Below are 26,233 nucleotides of genomic sequence, written 5' to 3'. Positions count from 1 at the left end.
CGGCGTCACAACAGCCTGGGGGTCGATCCCAGGCTGTGTCACAACTGGCGGTGACCGCGATTCCTATAGGGCGGCGCACAATTTGGCCCAGCGCCATCCGGGTTAGGGGAGGGTTTTGGCCGGGGGGCCTTTACTTGGCTCATCACGCTCTAGCGACTCCTTGTGGCAGGCCGGGTGCCTGAAGGGTGACCTCGGTAGTCAGTTGAACTGTGTTTCTTCCGACACATTGCTGCAGCTGGCTTCCAGGTTAAGCGAGTGGGTGTTAAGAAGCAGGGCTTGACGGGTCATGTTTCGGAGGACGCATGAAATCGACCTTCGCCTCTCCCGAACCCGTTGGGGAGTTGCAACGATGAGACAATCATACACTACATATTTTTTTTAAAGGTGCACTACATAGGCAATAGTGTACCATTGTGGACGTAACCATTGAAATGGTAAATGTCTGTCCCTAACAGGCTTCAGCGTGTCCGACATCACGTCCTCGGACCGTTAGTGTGTACGCGTGCCAAGTAGTGCACTACTTTTTAGTGTGGTCCATATAATCTCTCGTGGAAAGATTATTCATGTAAACCGAGAGAATCTGTACGGGACTGAATGCGGAGGAAAATGAGCAGCGGTAGTTCTGGCGCTGGTTATTTGTACAAATCCTGATTTCTCAGGTGTTCGCATCTTTCATATTTTGCTGTGAGGGGGGACATTTGGCCTGTAACATGCGAATAGGGTTCTGCTCCCCTCTCTAGCATATCTTCATCTCTTCTCAACACGTATGGGCCCAGAATTTAATCGAGCAGCTGACAAATTACATGACACTATAGTTCTGGGTTAATCGAGATTATGGCCCATAGAGTTCTGGTCAAAAGTACTGCATTAGAAAGGGAATAGGTTGCCATTTGGGACACAATATGCCATTACCATGTAATGAGCTGTGATTAAATGTTAAAGACTTCAGACATTAAAGCTAACAACCTGTGAAATCATTCACACCAGGAGGACGGTTAAAGTGTGACTACATGAACCAGAGAGAAAGTGAGAGATTGTAGTTAGTACAGCTTACCCAGAGACGGTCCTTTGATACAGCCTCTGGATTACCTACTGATGAATGTTTCAAGCATCTCTAGCTAAACAAAAAATACATACATTTAAGACAATTCACTTGTTTTTTTAATAGTTTTTTTTATTAGAAATGTACAGCTTATGAGTTTCCATTACGATTGACCTTTTTTCCATGTTCTACTTTTTACAGTTTTTACTTCTGTTAAAATATATTCTCCCATCACTGATCTCCCAGGTAAAGAGGTTTGTGACACACAGAAAACAGTACTGGGCACAGAGCAGTGCCACTGTCTGAACAACATGATGAGTGTGTGTGTGTGTGTGTTCGGGATGCATATGTGAACATGTGCACAACATGGAGGCAGACTGACATGTAACATTTTCCAACATTCCCACTAAAAAGGGACCCTATACTAAGTGTCCACTAAGAAGAAGAGGGAAGGCGTAGCATTGTGCAATAGCCCTTTCCCCTCAGACTTGAGATGAGTTTAGTGCTAACCAGTGGCAGACTTCAGACCCTATTCACTTACCCCTCAGGCCTGGAAGCCACCACGGCAAGCATAAATAGATCAGATCTCCCAAACACAATACGAACATATAGCTTAATAAAAAAATAGCATGAAAATATGTTTATATATAGGCCTCTATTCTACAACAGGTTGTCTGAGAGGTAACAGAGGACATTGTAATGGGGAAGAAAGTATTTAATACTGTCCCAGTGTGTGAGATAGATAATCAACTCAGGGAACCCAAACAGCTATAACATCACTAAGTATTAAGCCAGACTAGCAGGAGATGTGCAAAGGCAATCATGATTGGAACGTTACATTTGACAATCTTTTGGACATTTGACGGGGAACAGATAAAAGATCTCATATCCCCTACAGGTTCATTAAATGTAGTGAGCACGAGAGCAGTCAGGCGGATAGTGAAACGACGGGACCCCGTGGCTAAGAGAACATGAGTCAAGCTGACATGGAAGCGCTTTCAAGGATCACACAAGCCTTGTGTGTGTGTGTGTGTGTGTGTGTGTGTGGGGGGGGGGGGGGGGTCCAAGTAGTCTCCCTGTTTCAGTCCGTTTTCAACCGTTTAGTTCCTAATTACCATGACCCAGATCCATCCGACAGACGATCACTAAAGTCCTTGAAGCTAAGAAATCAAACTAAATATGTGGAGTGCGTGTGTCACTAAGCTAAGTGTGACCGTTCATTTGTTTAGCACAGTATTAAAAACAGGGCAGCTTCTCCAGTGGCCCCACAACCTACAGCAGGTGTAGTTTGTCATTTTCACAAAACATTTGTTCCCTATCTAGCTAGTCTGCCTCGAGTTGGCATATGTTGAAGAGCGAGCTTCGTATGGATCCCACTGTAGTGCGATTGAGATGATAAGCTTTGCCTAGCGACTGAAGCAGCCAATGGCTGCATAATATATAATATTGTCATGCCGCTTCCAGGGATTTTTCTACTGATAGCATATTATACCCCTTCCCTACCCCTTAAGCATCTGTTCAACCCCTTGGCTACTGACATATTAGAACATGACAGGTAGAAAAAAAAATCATCTATAGGAAGTAAAAAGTGAAATGTCACCTGGGAGGAATTGGACTGCTCCAGGACCATTTCACAAGTTAAGTGTTTGTGTGTGCGCACGTGTCAAGACACAGTCAGACAGAAGGCGAGCGAGTATTGTCACAGCTCTTCCCTGGTCCCTAAACAGGAACCATCATACATGAGACGACGTCAAAGTAAACATACATGATAATGTAACTCATGACAGTAAAAATACAAAACAATGGGCATAATAATAAATCACAATAATTCCAGTGTAAGTGTTTGTTTTTTTCTTAAGTCAGTAATTCTTGTCCCAGAGGTACAGGCCAACGGATTGACAAAAAAAAAAAAAAAATCCCCTAGTCGTTTGTCCACGATGCCAAGACATGCTGTAGTGTACCGGGGAGTCTGAGGGAGTAGCAAGGGCCCTCAGCAGAGCCTGGGACTATAGCGGAGGCGTTGTCTGAGAGACAGAGGGGTAGAGCAGGGTGGATCTCTTCCAAGGCCTGGCCCCCTTGTAGGCCACACTGACTGGCCCCAGCCCCGGGCCCAGCCTGCCTCGGTCTCAGAGTTTGAGGCGCTGCACAGAGAGGGGTGTTGAAGTAAAAGGATCTCCCCCTCTCCAAAAGGAACGATAGACTGAGATCATAGTGAGATGAGAGCTGTGGCGCTGTGCCCATCTCCTGCATGCAATTACTCTCAATGGTCCACATTCCTCCTCCCCCATAGAACTGCACTCAGTCCACTCAGGTATAGTATCAAGGGCTGCAGTGGATTCTCAGCTTTGTTCTATTGTCATATAATATTACCACCTGGTCTTCCCCCCGCTCTTCATTCCCTACCTTCGACTCCCCATTTTCTATTCATTCATCCTCAGAGATCTTCTTTTCGGTCTGCAGCCAATATAGCTTCTCCCCTTGGCTGGCATTTCCCTCCATCGAGATGCCAACCTTCCAAGTGTCGTTCATCACTCGACTAGGAAGCTTGGAAATCGATGCTACCTCCATCCCTCTCCTGCTCCCTCTCCCCTCCCTCTGTCAGTCTTGCAACTCCCCTGTCCGTCCCCTCTCTACCCCCGTCACTGTTTCTTCTCGCGGGTGGTGATGGTGACCAGTTGCTTGGCGGCTTTGGCGATGTCATAGGCGCACTGGATGACCTGCTGGGTGAGCAGCTGGTAGTCGACGGCGGGCGCTGACGGGTCCGGGGGTGCCGCCTTGCGACACTCCACCTGGAGGCGGGAGGCGCTGGACGCCAGGAGGCGCAGGGAGCAGTGCACGGCGTCTAGGGCGGGCCGCTGAGGGGAGAAGGAGAGAACAGTTAGACACAGGGGAGACAACACTTACTGCTTACAGCTAGAATCTGTATTTGGTCACAAAAAATGTGCAGTATATATTCTGCTGTTCTATCAGGCAGCCAAAAATAAAATAAGAAATGTTTGTTGTTTGACGCAACCTCTTTGGTAATAATAATAACTGTTGGTGGCAGTTTCACACAATACGGAATCTTTAAGGAAATTCTAGAAAGAGGGAGAGCTAGAGCAAAACCTTACCTTGGGAAAGAGAGAGGCCATTTCAGTGACAGCAGAGTGGATCTTCTCAGAGCATGGAACGAAACTAGGGAACATAAGACATCCTCTTGTTACAACCATAGATCAATCGTAAGCCAAATTCTTGTTACCCCCGTAGATACAACGTAAGCCTCAGTCCGACTGTGTCATGGAGTGAGTCTCGTAGTCGGGGCCCTACCTGTCGTGTTTGAACTCCTGTGCGGCCCTCAGAAGCTCCTGGATGTTTTTGGTCACCTGCTCCGTCTTGAGGATGACGTCTTCTGTGCACGGCAGGGTAGGATCCGGCTCACCCCCCTCCCACTCCTCCGACTCCCCCCGGCCCTCCTCTTCACTGCTGCGCCCCCTACTGTAGGACACACACAATCAGTACACTAACATTAGCCTGCAATTCCCACATTGAGCAGAGAGGTAAGCATCTCTGAAGTAATCACCCACAGTAAATATGTCCTTGACAAAGACAAACAGTCCGCTAGATGTCTAGGTAGACCCTAGAGCCTGGCCTGTCTTGCCCCTGCTACATATTGGTGGAGACCCCAGAATGACTTGTTCACTGCCCAGCCACCTGCCCCAGATATCTCCCCCCCCAGCCTTACCTTAGCGACAGCTCATACATCTGAGTGTTGTCATAGTCACTATCAGTGCCACTGCCGTGCTTCTCTCCTTTAGGGACCTGTGGACAAACAGAACACCTTATCAGCATCAAAGGTAGCAGTAGTGATTCTAAAGGCAGACATCAGTGAGAGTATGGCAAGGCCTTTATTAACCAATCAAAAGCAAGCCATTCACACAAACATTTACACTAATCTGCAATATATAATCCTCAGCAATGCATCAGCTCATATTGGTCTATAAAACAGTGTCAGTCAGTATCAGCTTTCATAAGACGCCACTGAACGTTTCAGCCGTCACAGTCTGGGGTTGGTCGCGAAGTAGTCTAATAACCCTGGAAGTCACAGATGAGCTGACCAACTGCGAGGGAGGGCAACAGCCAGCCAGCCTTACCATGTATCTCCCCATCTCCATGGAGCTAGAGAGGTGCTGTCCTCCATAGGGTGTTGGACCGCCAGGACCCCCCTTCCTCACCTGGAGGATAGACAGAACGGGACAGGAACTCAGAGGAGAACGAAAAGCAACAGAGGAATCGCAGAAGGAACACTGCCTGACAGAATTTTTGAGTTTTAGTAGGAAGATTCCAATCAGACACTGGGATGCACTATACATGCTTGAGCAGAGTCAGCTCAGCTTTGTGCGGGGAGATAGTAGCCTATATGTCGAGGTCAAATTAGATTATTTTTGTCAAATAACTTTGACTGAAACTCAACAGCCAAACTGCCGAGCAACTTTCCCCAGGACAGGTTTATACTGAAAATGTGTACAGCCCAAGTTGACTGGAATTCAAAAGGAAATGTGTGAGTCTTGAGTGAGGTCCTGCCAAGTAGTTAGTGAGTCACTATCCCAGAACAACTTACACACGGAGTACATCATTAACAGTATCAGACACACAAACATACTGTCTGACATACACAGGAGAAGACAGAGGAGACGGTTAACGTTCATTAGCTTGCCTCAAATCACGTCTCCTCTCTAGTCACAGTCACAACAGATGTATTCATAAAGCATCTCTGAGTAGAAGTGCTGATCTAGGATCAGTTTAGGCTTTTAAAATTATAAGAAATAAGGGGGGTCCCTGATCTTAGATCAGCACTGCTCCGAGACACTTTATGCAGGCCCAGACAGTCAGCACGATTATAGACACTTCTTTAGATACAGCTGGCTGACATAAGGGGCTATGCTGTGAGTTATCCCAGACATTATGGCCAGTAGGCCACTCTTGGACTCACGGTTCCCTAGCGGAGAGCTAACTAGATGTAGACTGAACATCTGCGAATATTTGTATGCTGGCATATGCTTTATGATACACAAATAATGTCCATAAAATGAAGTCATCGTCATCGGCACTGGGTTTTACCACTGTGTGGTCCAATATCTATGATGGGGTCCAAACTGTACAACTTTAAAAAAGGGCAATCTGGGATTGGTACATCGATTAAAAAAAATATATATATATATATATTATATTAAATTATATACAGTATAGCCATATCATTGTTTTTGAATTACTTATAAATACAGTATGAGCAACAATGCAAGACATATACAGAAAAAAACACAACTTATCTAGATATATCCTAGCATATAGAACTCAATTCTATACAAAATAAAAATGTTTTTCAAACTACACAAGAAATTGTGCATTTGTAAATTGCTACGCTGTAATGCCCTACAAAATAAAAACTAAAAAGAAACACAGAAAAATGCACAGATATCCCAATGCAGTTTGTTTTTTTGCATCACCCGCATGGATAATGGAATGTAAAGGTTGAAGGCAACAATGAGCACAACAAAAGACAGACAGGATAGATAGATGGAAGTGCCCAGAATACAAGCAACAGATAGACAGACAGGAGTCAGAACAGATAGAGAGACAGACAGACTGACTTTACCTCCTGGCTTCCTATTCAAGTTCCATACCAGTCGAAGTGTCTGGAAGCAGGGGTGTGTGTGTGTGTGTGTGTGTGTGTGTGTGTGTGTGTGTGTGTGTGTGTGAGTAGTGCATTAGCTTAGAGCGCCTCGGACCACAGATCATCGGCCGTCATTTTCTGTTCATTTCCACATGTTGAATTGCCACTGTTTGTCAACACACCCAGCAGTTGACCCACACTCGTGTAAGTCAGCCTGCCCTAGGTTCCACTGTGACCGAGTGGGTCAGTGACTGACAACAGTGCCTTGAAGGATCCATTGAGAAGAGCATATGGCTATTGGCTAACGGTGCAGGACAAACCACTAACACTCCTCGTGTTTGAGCTACTCACACTAGAGATAGGGAATGGGAAAGCTATGATAGACACTCAATGGTGGGAAAGATACCTGCCATCTTAGCTTAAAAAACAAATGATGACATTCTACACTCAAAAGAAACCTCAATCTGAGAGAGAAACTCATGTAAAGTGAGTGGAGGAGAAGAGTGATTTGCCACAGTGTCGAAGTCTCTGTATTTGTGTGTATTTGGGGCAGGTGTGTGCGTGCAGCATCTGGCCCAGAAAGATTTGCACCAGCGGTAGAGGCTGGGGGTCAAAGGTTAGGGGTTAAAGTAGAGGCGCGCTCCACTGGTGAGCGGTGTGTGCATGCCAGACAGCAGTAGAGAAGGTAGGCAGCAGTAGCGACAGAGACGGCAGGTGGTGTATATCACCATGACCACGGCCACCTGGGGGCCGTAGCGCGTTGCTCACACTTACACTGGGGTGCAGAGGCTGCAGGCGGCCCGTCAGGGAGTCCAGGCCCGGGGAGTGGGAGTGGGGCTTGGGGGTGGCGGGCCCCGGCTCGTACATAGAGAAAGCCTGTCTGTCCCTCCGGTGGGCGGGCGCCGAGGACATGGCTAGGCTGGAGTGGTCCCCTCCCCTACCTCCCCCTCCGCCGCCTCTCACCCCCCCTTGCCAATGTGCCGGGCTGCCTCCTCCCAAACCGCCAGCTCCCCCTCCTCCGATGACCTGGCCCCCCCGCAACGCACTGTTCTCCGTCTGCATCCGCGAGATCTACGGGGAGAGGTGGGGACGGGGGAGGAGGGTCACCTTAATGTGTCAAAGGTCACATGGACAAGCATCCACATACACAGGTACTGTACAGGGAGCTTCATTTAGCTAACCACATACTAGATATGGATGGAGGAAAGATTATAAATGGAGATCAAGGGAGTCTATAGGCCATCTATAGTCTATACTAGGGTGGATATAAGGGGTTAAACTGGCTAGTCTGTGGATGGGTATAACTATATACTGGGTTACAGTGCCTTCGAAATGTATTCAGACCCCTTCTCTTTTTCCACATTATTAAGTTACAGCCTTATTCTAAAATGGATAAAATAAAATAAAAATCCCTCAATCAATCTACATACAATACCCCATTATGACAAAGCGAAAACAGGTTTTTAGAATTTTTGCAAATGTATTACAAATAAAAAAACTGAAATACCTTATTTACATAAGTATTCAGACCCTTTGCTATGAGACTCGAAATTGATCTCAGGTGCATCCTGTTTCCATTGATCATCCTTGAGATGTTTCTACAATTTGTTTGGAGTCCACCTTTGGTAAATTCAATTGATTGGACATGATTTGGAAAGGCACACACATGTCTATATAAGGTCCCACATTTGACAGTGCATGTCAGAGCAAAAACCAAGACATGAGGTTGAAGGTATTGTCCGTAGAGCTCCGAGACACGATTGTGTCGAGGCACAGATCTGGGGAAGGGTACCAAAAAATTCCTGCAGCATTGAAGGTCCCCAAGAACACAGTGGCCTCCATCATTCTTAAATGGAAGACGTTTGGAACCACCAAGATTCTTCCTAGAGCTGGCCGCCTGGCCAAACTGAGCAATTGGGAGAGAAGGGCATTGGTCAGGGAGGTGACCAAGAACCCGATGGTCACTGACAGAGCTCCAGAGTTCCTCTGTGGAGATGGGAGAACCTTCCAGAAGGACAACCATCTCTGCAGCACTCCAACAATCAGGCCTTTATGGTAGAGTGGCCAGACGGAAGCCACTCCTCAGTAAAAGACACATGACAACCCGCATGAAGTTTTCCAAAAAGGACTCTCAGACCATGAGAAACAAGATTCTCTGGTCTGATGAAACCAAGATTGAGCTCTTTGGCCTGAATGCCAAGCGTCACATCTGGAGGGAACCTGGCACCATCCCTACGGTGAAGAATGGTAGGGGCAGCAGCATAACGCTGTGGGGATGTTATTCAGCGGCAGGGACTGGGAGACTAGTCAGGATCGAGGGAAAGATGAACTGAGCAAAGTACAGAGGGATACTTGAAACCTGCTCCAGAGTGCTCAGGACGTCAGACTGGGCCGAAGGTTCACCTTCCAACAGGACAACGACCCTAAGCACACAGCCAAGACAACGCAGGAGTGGCTTCAGGACAAGTCTCAATGTCCGGACTTGAATCCGATCAAATATCTCTGGAGACCTGAAAATCGCTGTGCAGCGACGCTCCCCATTCAACCTGACAGAGCTTGAGAAGATGAGAGAAACTCTCCAAATTCAGGTGTGCAAAGCTTGTAGTGTCATATCCAAGAAGACTCAAGGCTGTAATCGCTGCCAAAGGTGCTTCAACAAAGTAATGAGTGAAGGGTCTGAATACTTATGTAAATGTGACCAGTTTTTTTTTTTATATACATTTGCAAAAAAAATCTAAAAACCTGTTTGCTTTGTTATTATGGGGTATTGTGTGTAGATAGATTAAGGGGGGGGGGGACAATGTAATCCATTTTAGAATAAGGCTGTAACGTAACGTGGAAAAAGTCAAGGGGTCTGAATACTTTCCGAATGCACTGTATCTTAACCAATAAACATACATATTGGCGGTATGTATTGGGGGTTGATCTTTAGTATCTTGGAAAATAATGGAACTACACGTGCATGGTTTATTGAGGGGTACGGGGGGGGAGCTGCTCTCACTGACACTGTGTTATTGTTTTACCTGTATGTACCTGTCAACCTATCAACACTGGAAGAGAATTGCTGTGCATTTCCCCAAGTGTGTGTGCAGGGACTGACGTGTGTGTGTCTAGGGGCTGGTATTTCTCCTGGCGTTAGACATGAGTGATGGGACAGACATGGGACAATAGCTCAGGCATTCATGAGAACAAAACAACAATACCACCATGGAGAGATGGAACAGAAACAAAGTGACTAAATATGGCGTAACAACAGATGGGAACGAAACCTGATATTTTGACAAACTGAAAAACAAACTGCAGTATTAAACACAAACTAACAGATACTGTTCTGAGCTGCACAATTTGCTTACTACAGTATAAGGACAGCTCTGGGAACAGACTAGATCAACACTGATAGTGATTTCACACTAACATACTGAGGCAGAAAGGATATATCTCCCATTAACTAAAAATATAATTGAAAAAGCAGCTCTTGGTGTATTATAACACATCAACTGGTAGACATAGAAATTCCTCCCATCTTTCTGTTGTGCATCCTGCCCTCCACCCTCCCCTCCCTAACTCTCTCCCTCTCCACTCCCTCCATCCACTCTATCCATTCCTCCCTCCTCTCCCTGCCATCGTCCCTCCCTCACATTTTCGTTATCCTCCCTCTCCTTACCTCTTTCTGCAGCCGGCGCAGCTCTTCACTCAGGTTGTTGTTGACCTTCATCAGCTGCTGGACTTTAGCCTCGGAGGAGGCCAGGGCCTTCTTAACCTCCAGGTACTCCTGCAGAGTGATGGGCCCGTCTGACAGGTCTGACGAGTCCATGCTCTAAGGGGACACACACACACACAGAAATAAAACTATCTAAAATACACAAGCATTTGGGAGTCATTTATGTGGGATATTGTCTGAGCAATAAGCGGCACTCGATTTCATCATCACTCTTAGCAGTAAATGGAGAAGTTAAAGCACAGCTTAAAATAACAATCTTTTCACATTCAACACTGAAACCATATTTGAGAAATCTCTTCTTAACTGGAAATGACTTAGAACAGCATTCATCATTCACAGCTCAGCCATATCTGAGAAGCACAGAGCTTCTGTCTGTATGACACCAGAACAGAGCTTCTTCACACAGAGGACATGAAATTCTCATTTTACAGCAGCTTTTCCACCACGTCCTGTGGCTGTGGGAGCGTGCTTTAACAGGGTTTCCACCCCCTCTCCCCTCCTCCTCTCACCCACCCCCTCTCCTCTCACCCTACACCTCTCCCCTCCTCTCACCCGCCCCCTCTCCCCCGCCCCTCCTCTCCCCCGCCCCTTCTCACCCGCGCCCTCTCCCCTCCTCTCACCCGCCCCCGCCCCCTCTCCCCTCCTCTCACACTCCCTCTCCTCCCCTGCTTGTAGAACAATGCTCCTCTGATTGAAAACCCAGAATAGCTGTGATGTCACTGTGGAAGTATGTGGCAGCAGCAGCACTGCCACTCCCGCAAGGCATGCTGGGACAGGCGGGGAGGAAGATACTGCTGGCTGCTGGGGATAACACTGCAATCACTAGAAGAAGCTAAGTGCTGATTTACGATCCGTTTTGCGTTTTAGATCACAATGAATATGATTACATGGACAGGGGGGACTTGATCCTAGATCAGCACTCCTATTTTGAGACTCTTGACACGTATGGACCCTTAACTCAAAGTAGGGCTGGGAGCATAGGACCACTTCCTGGTCACTTTGCTCCACCTCCATGTCTCTCAGTACACATTTTATCCATCTATTTACTGGGTTTAAGGGGAATACTTTGGCTGTTCTCTGGTACTCTAATGTTGGCCTGTAGAGAAAAACATAACACAACGGTTTGCAATGGAAAAAGAAAACAAGAGCTTCTTATTAGGCGAGTTCCGAATAGTACCTCCCCCTTTCACTATGTTTCAGGCTGCTTGGTGCCAAGTGAACACAGCGTATTCATTAGTGCAAACCGGTGCAAAATGTTTCCCATTGGACAAATTCAGGTAGGTCCCTCCTCATTTGGACCTGTTCGCTTCCGTTTGATGCTTAATGAACACAACCCTGCAGTCCTTCTCTCCTCACCTTGGCCCGGTTGTTGCGCTGCGTGTTGTTGTTGTTCTGAGTGGTCAGCTCGCTGTCCGTGTCCTCGTCCGACGCTACGCTGTCGTAGTCATGCTGGTCGTCGTCGGCCCCCAGGTCCAGACTAGAGTCTACAGGGATGGATCAGAGCAACAACATAGGCCCTGGTTCAATCTCAATTCATCTTTCCTCGCTTCCTTCTGAAAATGCATTGGAGAAGAAAGTGGAGGGAACTTGGACCTTTTCCTTGAATACGGTTGAGAAGGAGGCGAGGAGACAGGATGTGAGGAATTGCAGAAAGACGTTTTGAGATTAAGCCACAGAAATATCTGGAAAAACTACAGCTCAACTTAACTAGTGACGACTTAACCAGAACACAACCAGGCAACCCCAAAATTGAAAATACATCTCAGTAACTTCTCCTTTTCACTCATACATCGCAATGGATGGATTGACTGAAGTGTGCCAAAACAGCTTAAAGTCCAGAGCATACTTAATTCATAAAAGACCTCGTTTGAACTGGCTTAGTCCCTGCCTTCTCCTCCTCCCCCCCCTTCACTCCTCAGTCCTCTCCTCCTCCACACCTCTCCCTCTCTCACCGGTAGGGCTGCTCAGGCCTTTCCCCTGTTGCCTCCTCTTGGCGTCACTCAGGATGTCGATGATTAGTGTTGCGAACTCACGAGCGTTGAAACGGGCCAACTTCTGTCTACCCTGAAAGAGAAAAATAGGCAGGGGACACACGCATTCATTCTTGAGTACTCAAAAACCCTCCGACGCATAGACGTAGGTTTACAGGAGAAAAATGAATTCAGACATTTTTGGTGTATTATTAAAGAAAACACAAATTGAAGCCACAGTCTCTGGTATTGCAGTCCTGTGGTCACTGGTCATGTGGTGTGGAAAATCATAGTCATAGGGGCTACAGTTGATCATAGTAACACACACACACACTAAACATTGCACCTAGCAATTCACGTTTGTGTTTGCATAAGGGGACAAAAATGCAGGCTTTGTATCCATGTGGTTTCAATTCTAAACACGGTCCGACCGTGAGCACATCGTGTGTGTGTGTGTGTGTGTGTGTGTGTGTGTGTGTGTGTGTGTGTGTGTGTGTGTGTGTGTGTGTGTATTTTCTCCCTCAGTCTCTCTTGCATGAAACATAAACACTACTACTGACCAGGCAGATGGCTCCAACCCTATTCAATCCAATCCTAGCTGGGGATCTCACTGTGGTGAGGGTGATGATGTGTTAAGGCCTATGTTTACATTAACGAGCTAGCCAACTGAGGGAGGACCCACAATCACACACAACCTCTTTTGTTTCCCCCTCACCCTCCCCCACAGCTGGAAAATCTCTCTCACTGTCTCTATATCCCACTGGCCAATGCAGAAGCTCATACATCCCGGTACAGCCACAAAACTATTAATAGAATGTGATCTTTCATCCCTCTCTCTCTCTCTCTCTTTCTCCTTTTCAGCCCAGACTTTATCTTTCCTCGTCTGCCCTTCTGTTCTCCTCTTTTGTTCCCGTTTTAAAATCTGTCGTGCTCTCGAAGGATTTCTCCGTAGTCCCTTCTACTGCCTGCCTGTGTCACTGTGACTAGCATCGTTTTCAACCTGCTGTCATCACTAAGCCTACGCAGCGGTTGGAGAAGGATACATACTAAGATATTCAAGCATTTGCTGGCAGTCATCAAACGTTGTTTTCACGTGTGTGTGTGTGTGTGTCTGATAGTAGTGGTGGTGGTGGTTACCTGGTTGCGTGTGGCTGAGTATTCGGGGTTGACAGGCAGGAAGGGCACCGCGCTGCGCTCCGTCACCAGAGTACTGTGGTTCTGAGTCGTCAGCCACACTGGGGAAAGGGGGAGGAAGGACAGAAAGAGAGAGATATTATACACTGATGTGTGAGTGAGAGAGAAACAAGGTCATTTCAACTGGAAGTTGGAATACGCACAGCAACACACCCTGCCTTCCGCCCACACATACACACAGTGCACAGCTCCACTGGAACAGACCACAGAACAGTTACAGTCTTACACACTTTCTCTCCTCCGAGAATGTCCTGCTATACCTAGAGCTGTGTGTGTATGCATGTGTGTGTGCTTGAGCGTGTCCGGCTCTCGGTCTCTACCCCATCCTGCTTACCTGCGGAGAGTCTCTGTCAGACAACGCAGTCTGCGACTGCTCCTGCTTCCGAGATAGAGCGAGGGAGGAGAGTGAACGAGAGAGAGACTCCAGAATTCCTGAGGCACTTTCCTCACCAACTCGCTCTCTCCTTCTCACTTGCTCCTTCCCTCTAAATTGCCTCTCTCTCGTCTTAGACCTCACCCAGTGCCCTTTTACAGACTTTGTTTATGCGTTTTTTTATGTTTCCTTTCTAAACAGTGACTCCTTCTCCGGGGGAACAGCCTACACTAGGGCCATGTCCCACATAACACCCTATTCCCTTTATAGTGCACTACTTTTTTTTACCAGGGCTTGGTGAAAAGTAGTGCACTATATAGGGAACAGGATGCCATTTGGGACGCAGACCCCAGAGTGGGCCAAACAGATTGCATGACTCAAAAAGGCAAAGACAGAAAGAGGAGCAGGATGGAGAGATCTAGAGAGAGGTGGAGGAGAGGGAGAAGCAGGGGATGGGTTACACAGGAGAGGGAGAAGCAGGGGATGGGTTACACAGGAGAGGGAGAAGCAGGGAATGGGTTACACAGGAGAGGGAGAAGCAGGGGATGGGTTACACAGGAGAGGGAGAAGCAGGGGATGGGTTACACAGGAGAGGGAGAAGCAGGGAATGGGTTACACAGGAGAGGGAGAAGCAGGGGATGGGTTACACAGGAGAGGGAGAAGCAGGGAATGGGTTACACAGGAGAGGAGAAGAGGGGGGTGTCTCACCTGCATCGTTCTCCCTGCGGTCCACTTCGTCATATACATCCATGGCCAGCTCCTCAAACAATCGATTGTTCAGCTGTCATACACAGGACATTTATGGGACGTAGACAGTGTACAAGACCAAGACAAACATAAGCAATGCACGACAAAACTGCAAATACCAGCGAGGAAAAAAAATATATAAACACACACACACGGTTAAAATAATAGGACAACCATGTACAGCAATGCTGTCAACACAAACAGTAGCACTACACTAAAGGGCTCTGTCCTTTTGCTGCCTGGGCCAAAGGAGAATTGATTATACCATACACAGGAAATGGGGAAAGTCATTGTCCTCTGTCATAGACAATTAGAGTCACTGATACAGACATGGCCCACTGCTTCAGTTTATTATCAGATTAGCTCGTTTTCTGGGTCGTGTGCATTAGGCACCAAATGGAAGAAAAACAGGAAGGGATACCTCGTTTTTGTTTTCCGTTGAAAACGTTTCAAAATGTTTTCCCTTGTGTGTCCTAATGAACACAAGCCAGGAAGTCTACCAGACGGATAGAGCCTTAACTCTAACCCATGACCCCTACCCTTTGACCACCCAGCACTACTTACCGCTTGGAGCTTCTTCTTAGCTGCCTTGGCCAGTTCTGAGAGGTCCAGGCTACGCAGAGACACAGACAGACAAAATGCCACAATGAAACAACCGCAGACACCAACAGAGAGAGAGAGAGAGGGGTGAGGAGAGAAAAAAAGGACAGAAAGGTAAGGGAGGTGGAGGACATGGGACTGGGGGTTTTCTCAGGGTGGTGGGTGGTAGGGGTGAGACAGGAGGGGTGTTAGGTCATGGAGCGAGGGCCATGGCAGATAATCAGGTGAAATATATAGGTAACTGCCAAAATAATGGAAACACTTAGGGATACAAAGTGTGATTCCTGAGTTAATGAAGCATATAACATCCCATCATGCTTAGGGTCATGTATATAAATGCTGGGCAGGCCATTATATTGGATACCATGGCAATGTGCCCGTAGGATGACAATGCCCCCATCCACAGGGCACGAGTGGTCACCGAATGGTTTGATGAGCATGAAAACGATGTAAACCATATGCCACGGCCGTCTGTCACCAGATCTCAACCCATCTGAACACGTATGGGAGATTCTGAAGCGGCGCCTGAGACAGCGTTTTCTACCTTTCCATCAACAAAACACCAACGTTTTGGGAATTTCTTGGGGCAGAATGGTGTCGCATCCCTCCAATAGAATTCCAGACACTTGTAGAATCTATGCCAGGGGTCGACAACCATGTCCCAGGAGATCCGCAGTTACTGCTGGAGTTTGTTCCAACTAGGCACCACACCTAACCAACTAAGCTAATTGGTCAGTTCGGTGATTGCCAAAATTCAACATACCGGGTCTTCCAGGTCAGTTAAATGAAGAACAGAACCAGGGTTGCATACCCGTGATCCATGCCAAGGTGCATTGAAGCTGTTCTGGCTTGTGGTGGCACAACGCCATATGAAGACACTTTATGTTGGCGTTTCCTTTATTTTTGGCAGTTACCTGTAGCTCCTTCCATTTCAGTTTGGCAACATTCAAAACTATAGGCCTAAGTACTTGTATGATCTACAATGAGTACTGGTGGTCGAGATACAGTAGCCAACCTGATATTTAAAAACAAAAGGGCTCTCGTCAATGTTTATTGAATCAAGACATCATAAAAGTAATACTACTATATAAAAAAGTCAGACAAAATATTACAGGAATCCCTCCCTCCTTCCCTAACAACAGCGAGAAGATGATGAGCGCACGGGATAAAAGACAAAAGAAAATGGGGGGGGAATGTTGAGTGAGTAAGAGAAAAGAGAGAGATACCTCTGTGTCGGGCACTTAGGGCGAGCTCTGCCTCCACAAGCGCAGCAAAGATGGAGAGAACAGAAAACGAGTGAGCGAGACAAGAAAGAGACAGGTAGAAAGTAAAAGAGAGAGAGAGGGAGGGGGGATACACTCCATATCAACACCAGGGCCCATATTCACAAAGTCTCTCAGAGTAGGAGTGCTGATGTAGGATCAGGTCCCCCTCTGTCATATGAATTATTATCGAAGGTAAACCTGATCCTAGATCAGCTACTCAGACGCTTTGTGAATACCGCCCACTAGTTCTCCACAGAGTACAGAGTATAGTACAGAGTATAGTACAGTACAGTAATAGCAGTGTTGTAGAAGTCTGTTGTAGCTCAGCAGACAGACATGCAGTCTGCATCAGTGTAACAGGGGCCTTCCTCTCCTATCTAGCGGTACAGACTGACTAACGACAGGGCACAACCTACTGGTCAAAACACTGCAATACACCTAGCCACTTCACTTGTGCCAGAAGATTACATGGTATTCATAACATTTCATTGTAGATTCCAGAAAATCAAAGGCATTGCCAGAATATCATGTCACGTCAAAGACAAAAATGCTTAATAGAGAATCTCATTTGAAAATACGTTTTAGTCCAGGATTAGCCTTAATCTGTGCCTGAAAAAACACCCCTATGTATACTTAAGCAATAAGGCCAGAGGGGGTTTGGCATATGGCCAATATACCACGGCTAAGTGCTGGTCTTAAGCACGACACAACGCAGAGTGCCTGAATACAGCCCTTAGCCGTGGTATTTTGGCCATATACCACAAACCCCCGAAGTGCCTTACTGCTACTATAAACTGGTTACCAACATAATTACAGCATTAAAAATAAATATTTTGTCATACCCGTGGTATAAGGTCTGATATACCACGGCTGTCAGCCAATCAGCATTCAGGGCTCGAACCACCCAGTTTATAATAAATATCAACCACCATGCAGATTTATAAATATAGTCCCCACACATTCTATGTTGACCCTGAACACAACCCTTTGACACTTACCTGTCAGCCATCTGAGGAATGATATAATGCCCATTCTTGTGATCTACAGGATAGAGTACAATGGAGTGAAATCATTGTATAGTGTAAAACAGTCATTGGGTGAAAAACCACCCTACTAGTTAAGCCTGACAGTGGGTCCATACTTGGAGCGATAATCAGCGAACTATCAACCACCAACCAGTCATGTTCAATGGAAGGAGACACAAAGAGACACACAGCGACTTAGCGGTCGGCGAGGAGAGAACTAGTGACCAGAATTGAAAATGTCCCAATATTATGCAAATTTAGGGAGAGGGCAGCTCTTGTTAGAAAGCTCTGACATTAGCGAACAACAAAACTGCTGTCATGCTAGCTGTTTGAAGGATACACCCACCAAGCGAGATCTCAACGACTTGATTGCTGATTATCGCTTCAACTCGGAGCCCTCTGTAAGGTCCTTGGCAGGGGTAAAAAGGTCACCTACCAGGGCGTCGGCCACACAGGTAGAAAGCCAGCCTGTCTGTGAGCTCGTACTGACACTCAACCAGCCGCTCTGCCAGCTCCACCTGGCCCGCTTGCCTTCCACACACACACACACACACACACACACACACACACACACACACACACACACACACACACACACACACACACACACACACACACACACACACACACACACACACACACACACACACACACACACACACTACAAAGATCAGATCCTATAACTGTATATGACACAGCTTACTGACACAATAAGGCAGAAAAAAATAACAAATAAACTGACTACCTTATGACAGAGTCACACACAAAACTGTATGTGTATGAATACTATGTTTAAAAAGAGTGAGCCAGGGGTGTATTCACAAGTAACAAAAGCAAACAGGACAAAACGGGAAGGGACTACCTGAACTTGTCCAATAAGAGACCCTTGTTTTCCTTTGGAAAATGTTTTGGATCAGTGTACAATAATGAATAGACCCCTGGTGTAGCCTACCTGGCGTAGTCCATGGGTGTGCGTCCGTTGATGTCCAGTGCTCCGGGGTCGGCTCCGTACACAACCAGCAGCTCTGCCTGCAGAACCTGGCCTGCCTTGGCTGCCACGTGGAGTGGAGTGGTGCCCTTCTCCTGAGAAGACAACCGCACACACACACAGACATCATAACTTCAAATTAGGGAACATGGATACAGCATAGACCGATTGGACCGATGCTCTATAGGGAAGTTGTGAGTGTGGTGAGAAAGTGGGTAATTTGCAGTAACGGGGTGGGAGGGTGAGTGGTGAGAAAGTGGGTAATTTGCAGTAACGGGGTGGGAGGGTGAGTGGTGAGAAAGTGGATCATTTGCAGTAACGGGGTGGGAGGGTGAGTGGTGAGAAAGTGGATCATTTGCAGTAACGGGGTGGGAGGGTGAGTGGTGAGAAAGTGGATCATTTGCAGTAACGGGGTGGGAGGGTGAGTGGTGAGAAAGTGGATCATTTGCAGTAACGGGGTGGGAGGGTGAGTGGTGAGAAAGTGGATCATTTGCAGTAACGGGGTGGGAGGGTGAGTGGTGAGAAAGTGGATCATTTGCAGTAACGGGGTGGGAGGGTGAGTGGTGAGAAAGTGGATCATTTGCAGTAACGGGGTGGGAGGGTGAGTGGTGAGAAAGTGGATCATTTGCAGTAACGGGGTGGGAGGGTGAGTGGTGAGAAAGTGGATCATTTGCAGTAACGGGGTGGGAGGGTGAGTGGTGAGAAAGTGGGTAATTTGCAGTAATGGGGTGGGAGGGTGAGTGGTGAGAAAGTGGGTAATTTGCAGTAACGGGGTGGGAGGGTGAGTGGTGAGAAAGTGGATAATTTGCAGTAACGGGGTGGGAGGGTGAGTGGTGAGAAAGTGGGTAATTTGCAGTAATGGGGTGGGAGGGTGGGGGTGGTATGGGTCTCACCGGGTGGAAGAAGTTGGCCTGTGCTCCCAGGGACAGCAGCCGTAGACATGTCTCCAGACTCCCCGTCCTCACACTTGAGTGCAGTTGCTGAGACAGAACGAGAGAGAGAGAGAGACCCTGTGAATCCCCTCATTAGTGGTGTTTAATAGGTCCACACAGCGGCTTCCATTAGTTATTCCTGTGGTGTCATTAAGGTGCTTCCTTCCTGCCTACAGGGGAGAGAAGAAGAAAGGCAGGCTCTGTGTGTGTGTAGCCTCAGTGGGAGGCAGCCCGGCCCACCAGCCATGGCCCTGAGTGGACGAGCCCAGCCTGTGAAGAACGTCAACCCCTGACCTGAGGGGGCGGGGCCTCACCTTACTAAGATCCTTGGTGGTAACACCGTCGTCATCGCGGCACGGCAGCTTGTGGACGAAGGATAGCATCTGGTACTTGGAGCGGATGAACTCGGACTTGGTGGCGCTGTGTAAGACATAAGGTAAGACATCAGCTGTATGTATTTTTTTGTACCCTTTTTCATGGTATCCAATTGGTAGTTACAGTCTTGTCCCATCGCTGCAACTCCCATACGGACTCGGGAGAGGCGAAGGTCGCGAGCCGTGCGTCCTCTGAAACACAACCCAACCAAGCCACACTGCTTCTTGACACAATGCCCGCTTAACCCGGAAGCCAGCCGCACCAATGTTTCGGAGGAAACAAGGACATCCCTGCCGGCCAAACCATCCCATAGCCCGGACGACGCTGGGCCAATTGTGCGCCGCCCCATGGGTCTCCCGGTCGCGGCTGGCTGCGACAGAGCCTGGACTCGAACCAAGAATCTCTAGTGGCACAGCTAGTACTGCGATGCAGTGCCTTAGACCACTGCGCTACTCAGAAGGCCCTCATCAGCTCTATGTATGAATCATTGCAGCAGGAGATGCCGAGGGGCAAATCCTCTCTGATCCCATAATAGTCTGATACTAGTTAATGACCCAAGGCTGAGCTGCATCTAACACATAAGCTTATTAGCCTGATCGGACTATAACAATTGACCGAGTGAAAAGAATCTCTTGAGATCTTGGTGGGGGAGAGTGAGTTCCACAAACAGAGACTATACGTAAGTGGGGAATGTTCCCACCCAGGTCATCATTGTAACTGAGAATTGGTTTTCATCTGACGTATCGTGAAATATATGTTGTGAAATAAAAAATAAACTTACTGGACTTTGTCCTGTGGGTTGGGTTTCCTGCGGCCGCTCTGCACCTGTGCTGGGTCAAGCAGAGAGTGCTCCCAAATCGAGTTTGCCCCATTACTGGCCAGGGTCTGCACCATCTAAAACACACACACTAATAAGACACACGACAACACAGCCCTAACATGAAATTATCTCATGTTGGCGTGGAACGTCCTCTTAGAGCAAATCAAAGCCTCTTCCAGTGCCTGAGGCTGGTCTAGTGGGTAAAGCCACCGCCTGCAGCACCTATACACCACCAAGCGTGGGTGCGAATCCCGACCCCAGAGCCACTCTGTGCATCTCCCTCACCACTAATTTCCTTCCTGTCTGAATAAAGTGAAAATCAACAAAAAAATTATAATAATTAAATCCAGTTCCTAACAAAAGTCTTCTTAAATCTTTTCTGTCCAGCAGCCAGGTAACATTTACTTTATATTAGCGATGGAGGAAAAAAACTATTGATAGTTAAATATTGCAACATTATTTTAAATGTATTTAATAGTTTTTCTAGGTAGCGTTAGCTAGCGCTAGTCGGCTGTGCGTGCACCAAAACGCCTGTATTTTTCATCCTATAGCTTGATCTCAATCATCTTTTTAAATAGTGAGCCAACATGTTTTCAGCACTTTTATTTCCATGCTCTCTCATCTCTCTGCAGCAGACATATAGTGAGCAATATGTTTGGGACATCAATTCGCAATAAAATCATATTATCGAATCGCAATACATCTAGATATCAGGAGAGTCGTAATACTGGCACTTAAATATTGTAATATCGTATTGTGAGGTCCCTGGCCCTAATTTATACATAGTTTATAAACTGTTTTTTATCAGTATGGATTTACATGTTATAAATCTGTAAAAAACAGGTTCGCAATAAAATCGTATTATCGAATCGCAATACATATCGCAATACACATAATACATTGGTTGAATTGGGTTACTTGTCATTTAGCTGCTTGCCAAATACTGGGCTACTTGTACACCCATCAGTAATGATCCCCAATGCCGCCGCCCCCCCCAGGTACCTGCAGCAGTGCAGGGGGCCAGCCGCTGTGCCGCAGGTGCTTGACGATGGAGATGTGGCGCCCCAGGCTACGGTGCACCGAGCAGCACTCGTCACAGATCAGAACGCCCCTGTTGATGCTGGTCCAGCCCGGATCTGAAAACACAGAGAAAGAGAAAGAGATAAAGTGAGAGAGACGGAGAGAGGGGGGGGTCAGGTGTGTACAACTTAGGCTATTTAGCAAAGACCCACCTCTGACAACTGTCTACTAGGCCTAGGTCATCTCAGGTTCATCATTAGGCCTATAGCTGTTTTACCGTTTCTTACCGGTAAGTTAGGCCTAATATTTGACATTATTGTTTACTGCACACATTTAAAATAATCAAATAGCCTAATGTGAGGGTGATGAATAGACTGACAGTTTCCCTGACATGTGGAGTTCACAATGAGGAGTTCTCGAGACCATAAAAATCAACAAAACACGTATTATTAGCATCATACTGTATAGCCTAAATATAAGTCTGACCTTAAAAATTCCAGTACCACCCAATTGTGCCTTTAGGTGGTAATGAGATCATCATACTAGACAAGTCCAGAGTTCAATGGGCACAAAGAGAACCATGGGCCACACAGTCTAGTCATTAAGTCTGGCTGGGGCAAGGTTAGCCTACACCCTCAGGATCCTGCTAGAATTAGGCTAAGCTAACTGTGTATGACATGCAAACAGCCTATTTTATCCGAGGAACTAGATGGAGCATTTTTTTCTCAATTGGTAGACCTAAGAGCTTAACAGATTGGGCTGGGGAGGAGTGAATACATGCAGAGAGAGAGAGAGATCTGTTCTTGAGGGACAATTTTGAAACAAATAGCTATTGGCAATACTCAACAAAGCATGCCTACTGTTTTCAAATATTATAATCTATGAAAAGCAGCAATTCATTAGCCAACAGCATACCACCCTGCATCCCACTGCTGGCTTGCTTCTAAAGCTAAGCAGGGTTGGTCCTGGTTGGTCCCTGGATGGGAGACCAGATGCTGCTGGAAGGGGTGTTGGAAGGTCAGTAGGAGCCCCCCTTTCCTCTGGTCTAAAAAAGATATCCCGATGCCCCAGGGCAGTGATTGGGGACATTGCCCTGTGTAGGGTGCCGTTTTTCGGCTGGGACGTTAAACAGGTGTCCTGACTCTCTGTGGTCACTAAAGATCCCATGGCACTTATTGTTAGAGTAGTGGTGTTAACCCTGGTGTCCTGGCTAAATTCCCAATCTGGCCCTCATACCATCATGGCCACCTAATCATCCCCAGCTTCCAATTGGCTCATTCATCCCCTGGAACTATTCCCCAGGTTGTTACTGTAAATTAGAATGTGTTCTCAGTCAACTTACCTCGTAAAATAGGAGTTAAATAAATAAATACAATTGTTGGGTTTGTACCCATGGCAGAACAGGACAAAGCAAAGCGCTAAATCAAATGTTAAGAGCGGGGAGCAGGACTCTTCATTGGTATAGATTCCAATCGTTGACACAAAGTTAAATCTCGTCATAATTCATGCTTCACAGAACAACCCCATTGCTCTTCCTCTCCATGTCCACACTTACTTCCACTTAGTGTGTGCAGCGCCTAATGTGATTTCATGCACAGACACTGACCTAGGCTACACAGTGCATATGGGGCCACTCTAGTCTTTTTTACCACTACATCTACAGTCAACACTACTGAAGGCTATAGCCATCTCTTCAGTCTAGCATTCTACCACATGCTGTGCTGCCCATCACAACCCCATAAAACGAACCATATTATGATAGAAAAACAAATAGGCCTCACGAGCATACTGGCAGTAACAACATTTAATAGCCTATAGTGGCTATATGACTTCTTCCAAAATATGGAGGTTGTTTATGAGTCCAGTAGCTATTCCAATGTGGAGGGTTGCAAGGAGTCACACATTAGTGGCTTGGATCAGAAGCTTGCTAGAGCTGCCTTTGCCCAGAAGGGGACGGGCCGCCGAGGCAGCAGAAAGCTGACGGTAGACTGTAAGTAAGAAAAAGAAACGGCACAGTGCACACACAGAGTAGGTATACAAGCAAGCCAGGCTAACGCAGGTAACTGCAGAGGAGTGATGGTCAGGAGTGTCATAAATCAGCTGGGATAGCAGAAACACATTCCTGAAGGGAGAGCAGCTGTGAAGGAGAAAGCAGCTGCCATGCACCCCACTCCAACCACCCCCATCCCAAACTCTCCTTCTCCCCAAAACATTGGGGCCGGTGGTGTTAAATGTGTAAGGCCAAGGCTCTTCCGGCAGGGAGTGCCGGGATGCCAAGGTTGGCATCACATCAGAGTTGTGGGTGCACAATAATGTATAAAAACACAGAGTTGGAGAATGTAGTCTTCATGATTTTATGAGCAACTACTAAAAAAAATGCCATGAAGGATTAAGCTAAAAAAAATGTTTTATGCCTACAGATGGAGCAGTCTAGACAGGTCAGGGGTCCAGATTACAGGCACTCACTCAATCACTATTCACAACCTATACTATCAACGCCCCTACTCTGCGCCGCACTGCTTACTAACATTGGCTAGTTGCAGGCAGCTAGCTATCCAACTAGCTTCAACTACTATTTTATGATAATTTAACTAGCTAGCTAGCTAGCTAGCTAGCTAGCTAGCTAACTCAGTAACAACGTTCAGCTAATCTTCTTGACTCTAAACGTTAGCACACTAGCTAGCTATCTGACGTTACACAAATTACAACGTGAAATTGGTCACATTTATAGAAGTAATCTGGAGGAAGACATGCCAAACTAGCTAGCCTGTCGTCTTCAAATGTAACTATCTACCTAGCTAGTTAGCCCGTGTGGCTACAGAGCCAACTTTACAGACAAACAGATGTGATAGCAAGTCATTCAAGTTAGACCAGACAAGACAGACACCCTTTCTCATTTGTTAGCAAACTAGGTACGTAGTTAGCTACCAGATAGATGTGGCGGTTAACACGATAAATAAAAGCAAACGTTATACGTTGCTTGGCTAGCTGCGCTGGCTAGTCAAGTAGGCGAAACAAATCTGACACTCAAATTCATATACAGAATATGATTCTTATCAAATAAACTAAAGTAACTTTCTAGTCACTTCATTTATTCACATGCACTGAAAATGCAAATTTCACTGTTTAAAGGCCTGACTAACTAACTGCCTGTGAACCTGCGCCGTTTTATTGTACTACTGACAGCGGGCACAGGCCTCCGCCGTCCCACCTAAATGTCGCCAGCCAGCACATATCAAAGACTAAAACAACACATTGTTTCAGTTTTCATCGTACCTGGTGCACTGCAGTCGGCGCATACTTCGGTTCTGTGGACCTTTCTTGACATGTTTAGTGTTCCACTACAGCAGTGGTTGTATATCCAAATTATATCTAATGGATGCTCGCCCTTCCGAAGACCGCCTTCTGCTGTTTCTATATGCTGCCCTGAATCCCCGGAAGCCGGCGTTGTGGTCTTTGGCTCTCCCGGCCCGAAGCTTTCCCTTTTCTTCCTAACCGGTTTCAGTCCTAAACTCCGGATTCAGTGAGTCGCAGTCCTCGTCAGTGGGATGATTATCACTGGCTAGCTCATATCTAGAGGGATATAAGACACTAGCGCACACTGCATTGCCAATGTCGAGACCTAGGATAACTGCGCTCCGTCCTACCTGTCACTCGACTCGCTCTCCCACTACTTGCTCTGATCGCCACTCTCTCTCACCAATGCCAATGGGAATAGAGATAGCTCTAAAATCCTATCGTATTCGTCAAAGCTTGGAATCTCATCAATACCCATGCATGTAGGCCTACACCTATAAATGTTCATATTTAGCTAGCTCTCTAGACATTATTTATTTGATTATGTTTTGTAAAGCTTTATAGTGGCTTAGGCTAGCTTATATTACAGGCGAGGCTGTCGAAGGAAAATAGTGCTGGCTGGCAATGCAATTCTGATGTTTTAGACATTGACTAATCTGTAATAATATGGGGATAAAAGCAGGTTTACAAATAGCCTAAATAAATGTTCAGAGAGCTTCAAAAACATGTTGCAAAAACATTGCCGTGCTATAGCCTAGCCAATGAGCCAATAGACAGCATCAAGGGTGTTGGCCTTCGGCTATTTGGATGTGATAATGTTATAGGCTAAGCTATATAGGCTGAATCTTTAGTTTATTCATATGAAGTGAAAAGTGAATGACTAACTCATAATGACTGGCAGGGGGCGTACAGTGTGTAGCCACACTAGCCACTCTACACGCGTGCACCCTATACATCACTCTCATCAGCATCCCTTTATTTGATTGGCTGTTTACATTTTATTGCGGGCTGTCATCACTATCTCGCAACAGTGCAGAGGGCATCTCATAGTCACCATTCGCTGTGACGGGAGGGAGCGGAGAATGATTGGGCGTCTGCCTCGCTAGTTTATTCAAGGAGGAAGAGAAAGGTATGAGAGGGGCAGGGCATGGAGAACAGAGGTAGGCTAGATTAAATACAAGTAAGGGGTCTCTTGCAGATTCTTCTTAGATCTA

General features: G+C 46.7%; 1 protein-coding gene across 1 annotated transcript; it reads right to left on the bottom strand.

The window, feature by feature from the left end:
• Window positions 1–1,160: 1,160 nt before the first annotated feature.
• LOC120028632 (ARF GTPase-activating protein GIT1-like) lies at window positions 1,161–25,372 on the bottom strand. The gene is made up of 19 exons (XM_038973844.1): window positions 24,999–25,372; window positions 21,705–21,838; window positions 20,664–20,776; window positions 19,822–19,927; window positions 19,469–19,555; window positions 18,540–18,670; window positions 18,024–18,118; window positions 17,561–17,603; window positions 15,262–15,310; window positions 14,659–14,731; window positions 13,521–13,618; window positions 12,366–12,477; window positions 11,770–11,897; window positions 10,357–10,509; window positions 5,173–5,253; window positions 4,764–4,840; window positions 4,349–4,516; window positions 4,153–4,216; window positions 1,161–3,897 (listed from the first exon to the last, which is right to left on the bottom strand). The coding sequence occupies exons 1-19, from the start codon at window positions 25,048–25,050 to the stop codon at window positions 3,682–3,684; spliced, it is 1,980 nt and encodes a 659-aa protein (XP_038829772.1). The 5' UTR covers window positions 25,051–25,372; the 3' UTR covers window positions 1,161–3,681.
• Window positions 25,373–26,233: the final 861 nt, after the last annotated feature.

The sequence above is a fragment of the Salvelinus namaycush genome, chromosome 34 (assembly GCF_016432855.1).
Source record: "Salvelinus namaycush isolate Seneca chromosome 34, SaNama_1.0, whole genome shotgun sequence".
Lineage (NCBI taxonomy): Eukaryota > Metazoa > Chordata > Actinopteri > Salmoniformes > Salmonidae > Salvelinus > Salvelinus namaycush.
This window is presented reverse-complemented; position numbering and strand designations above follow the sequence as displayed.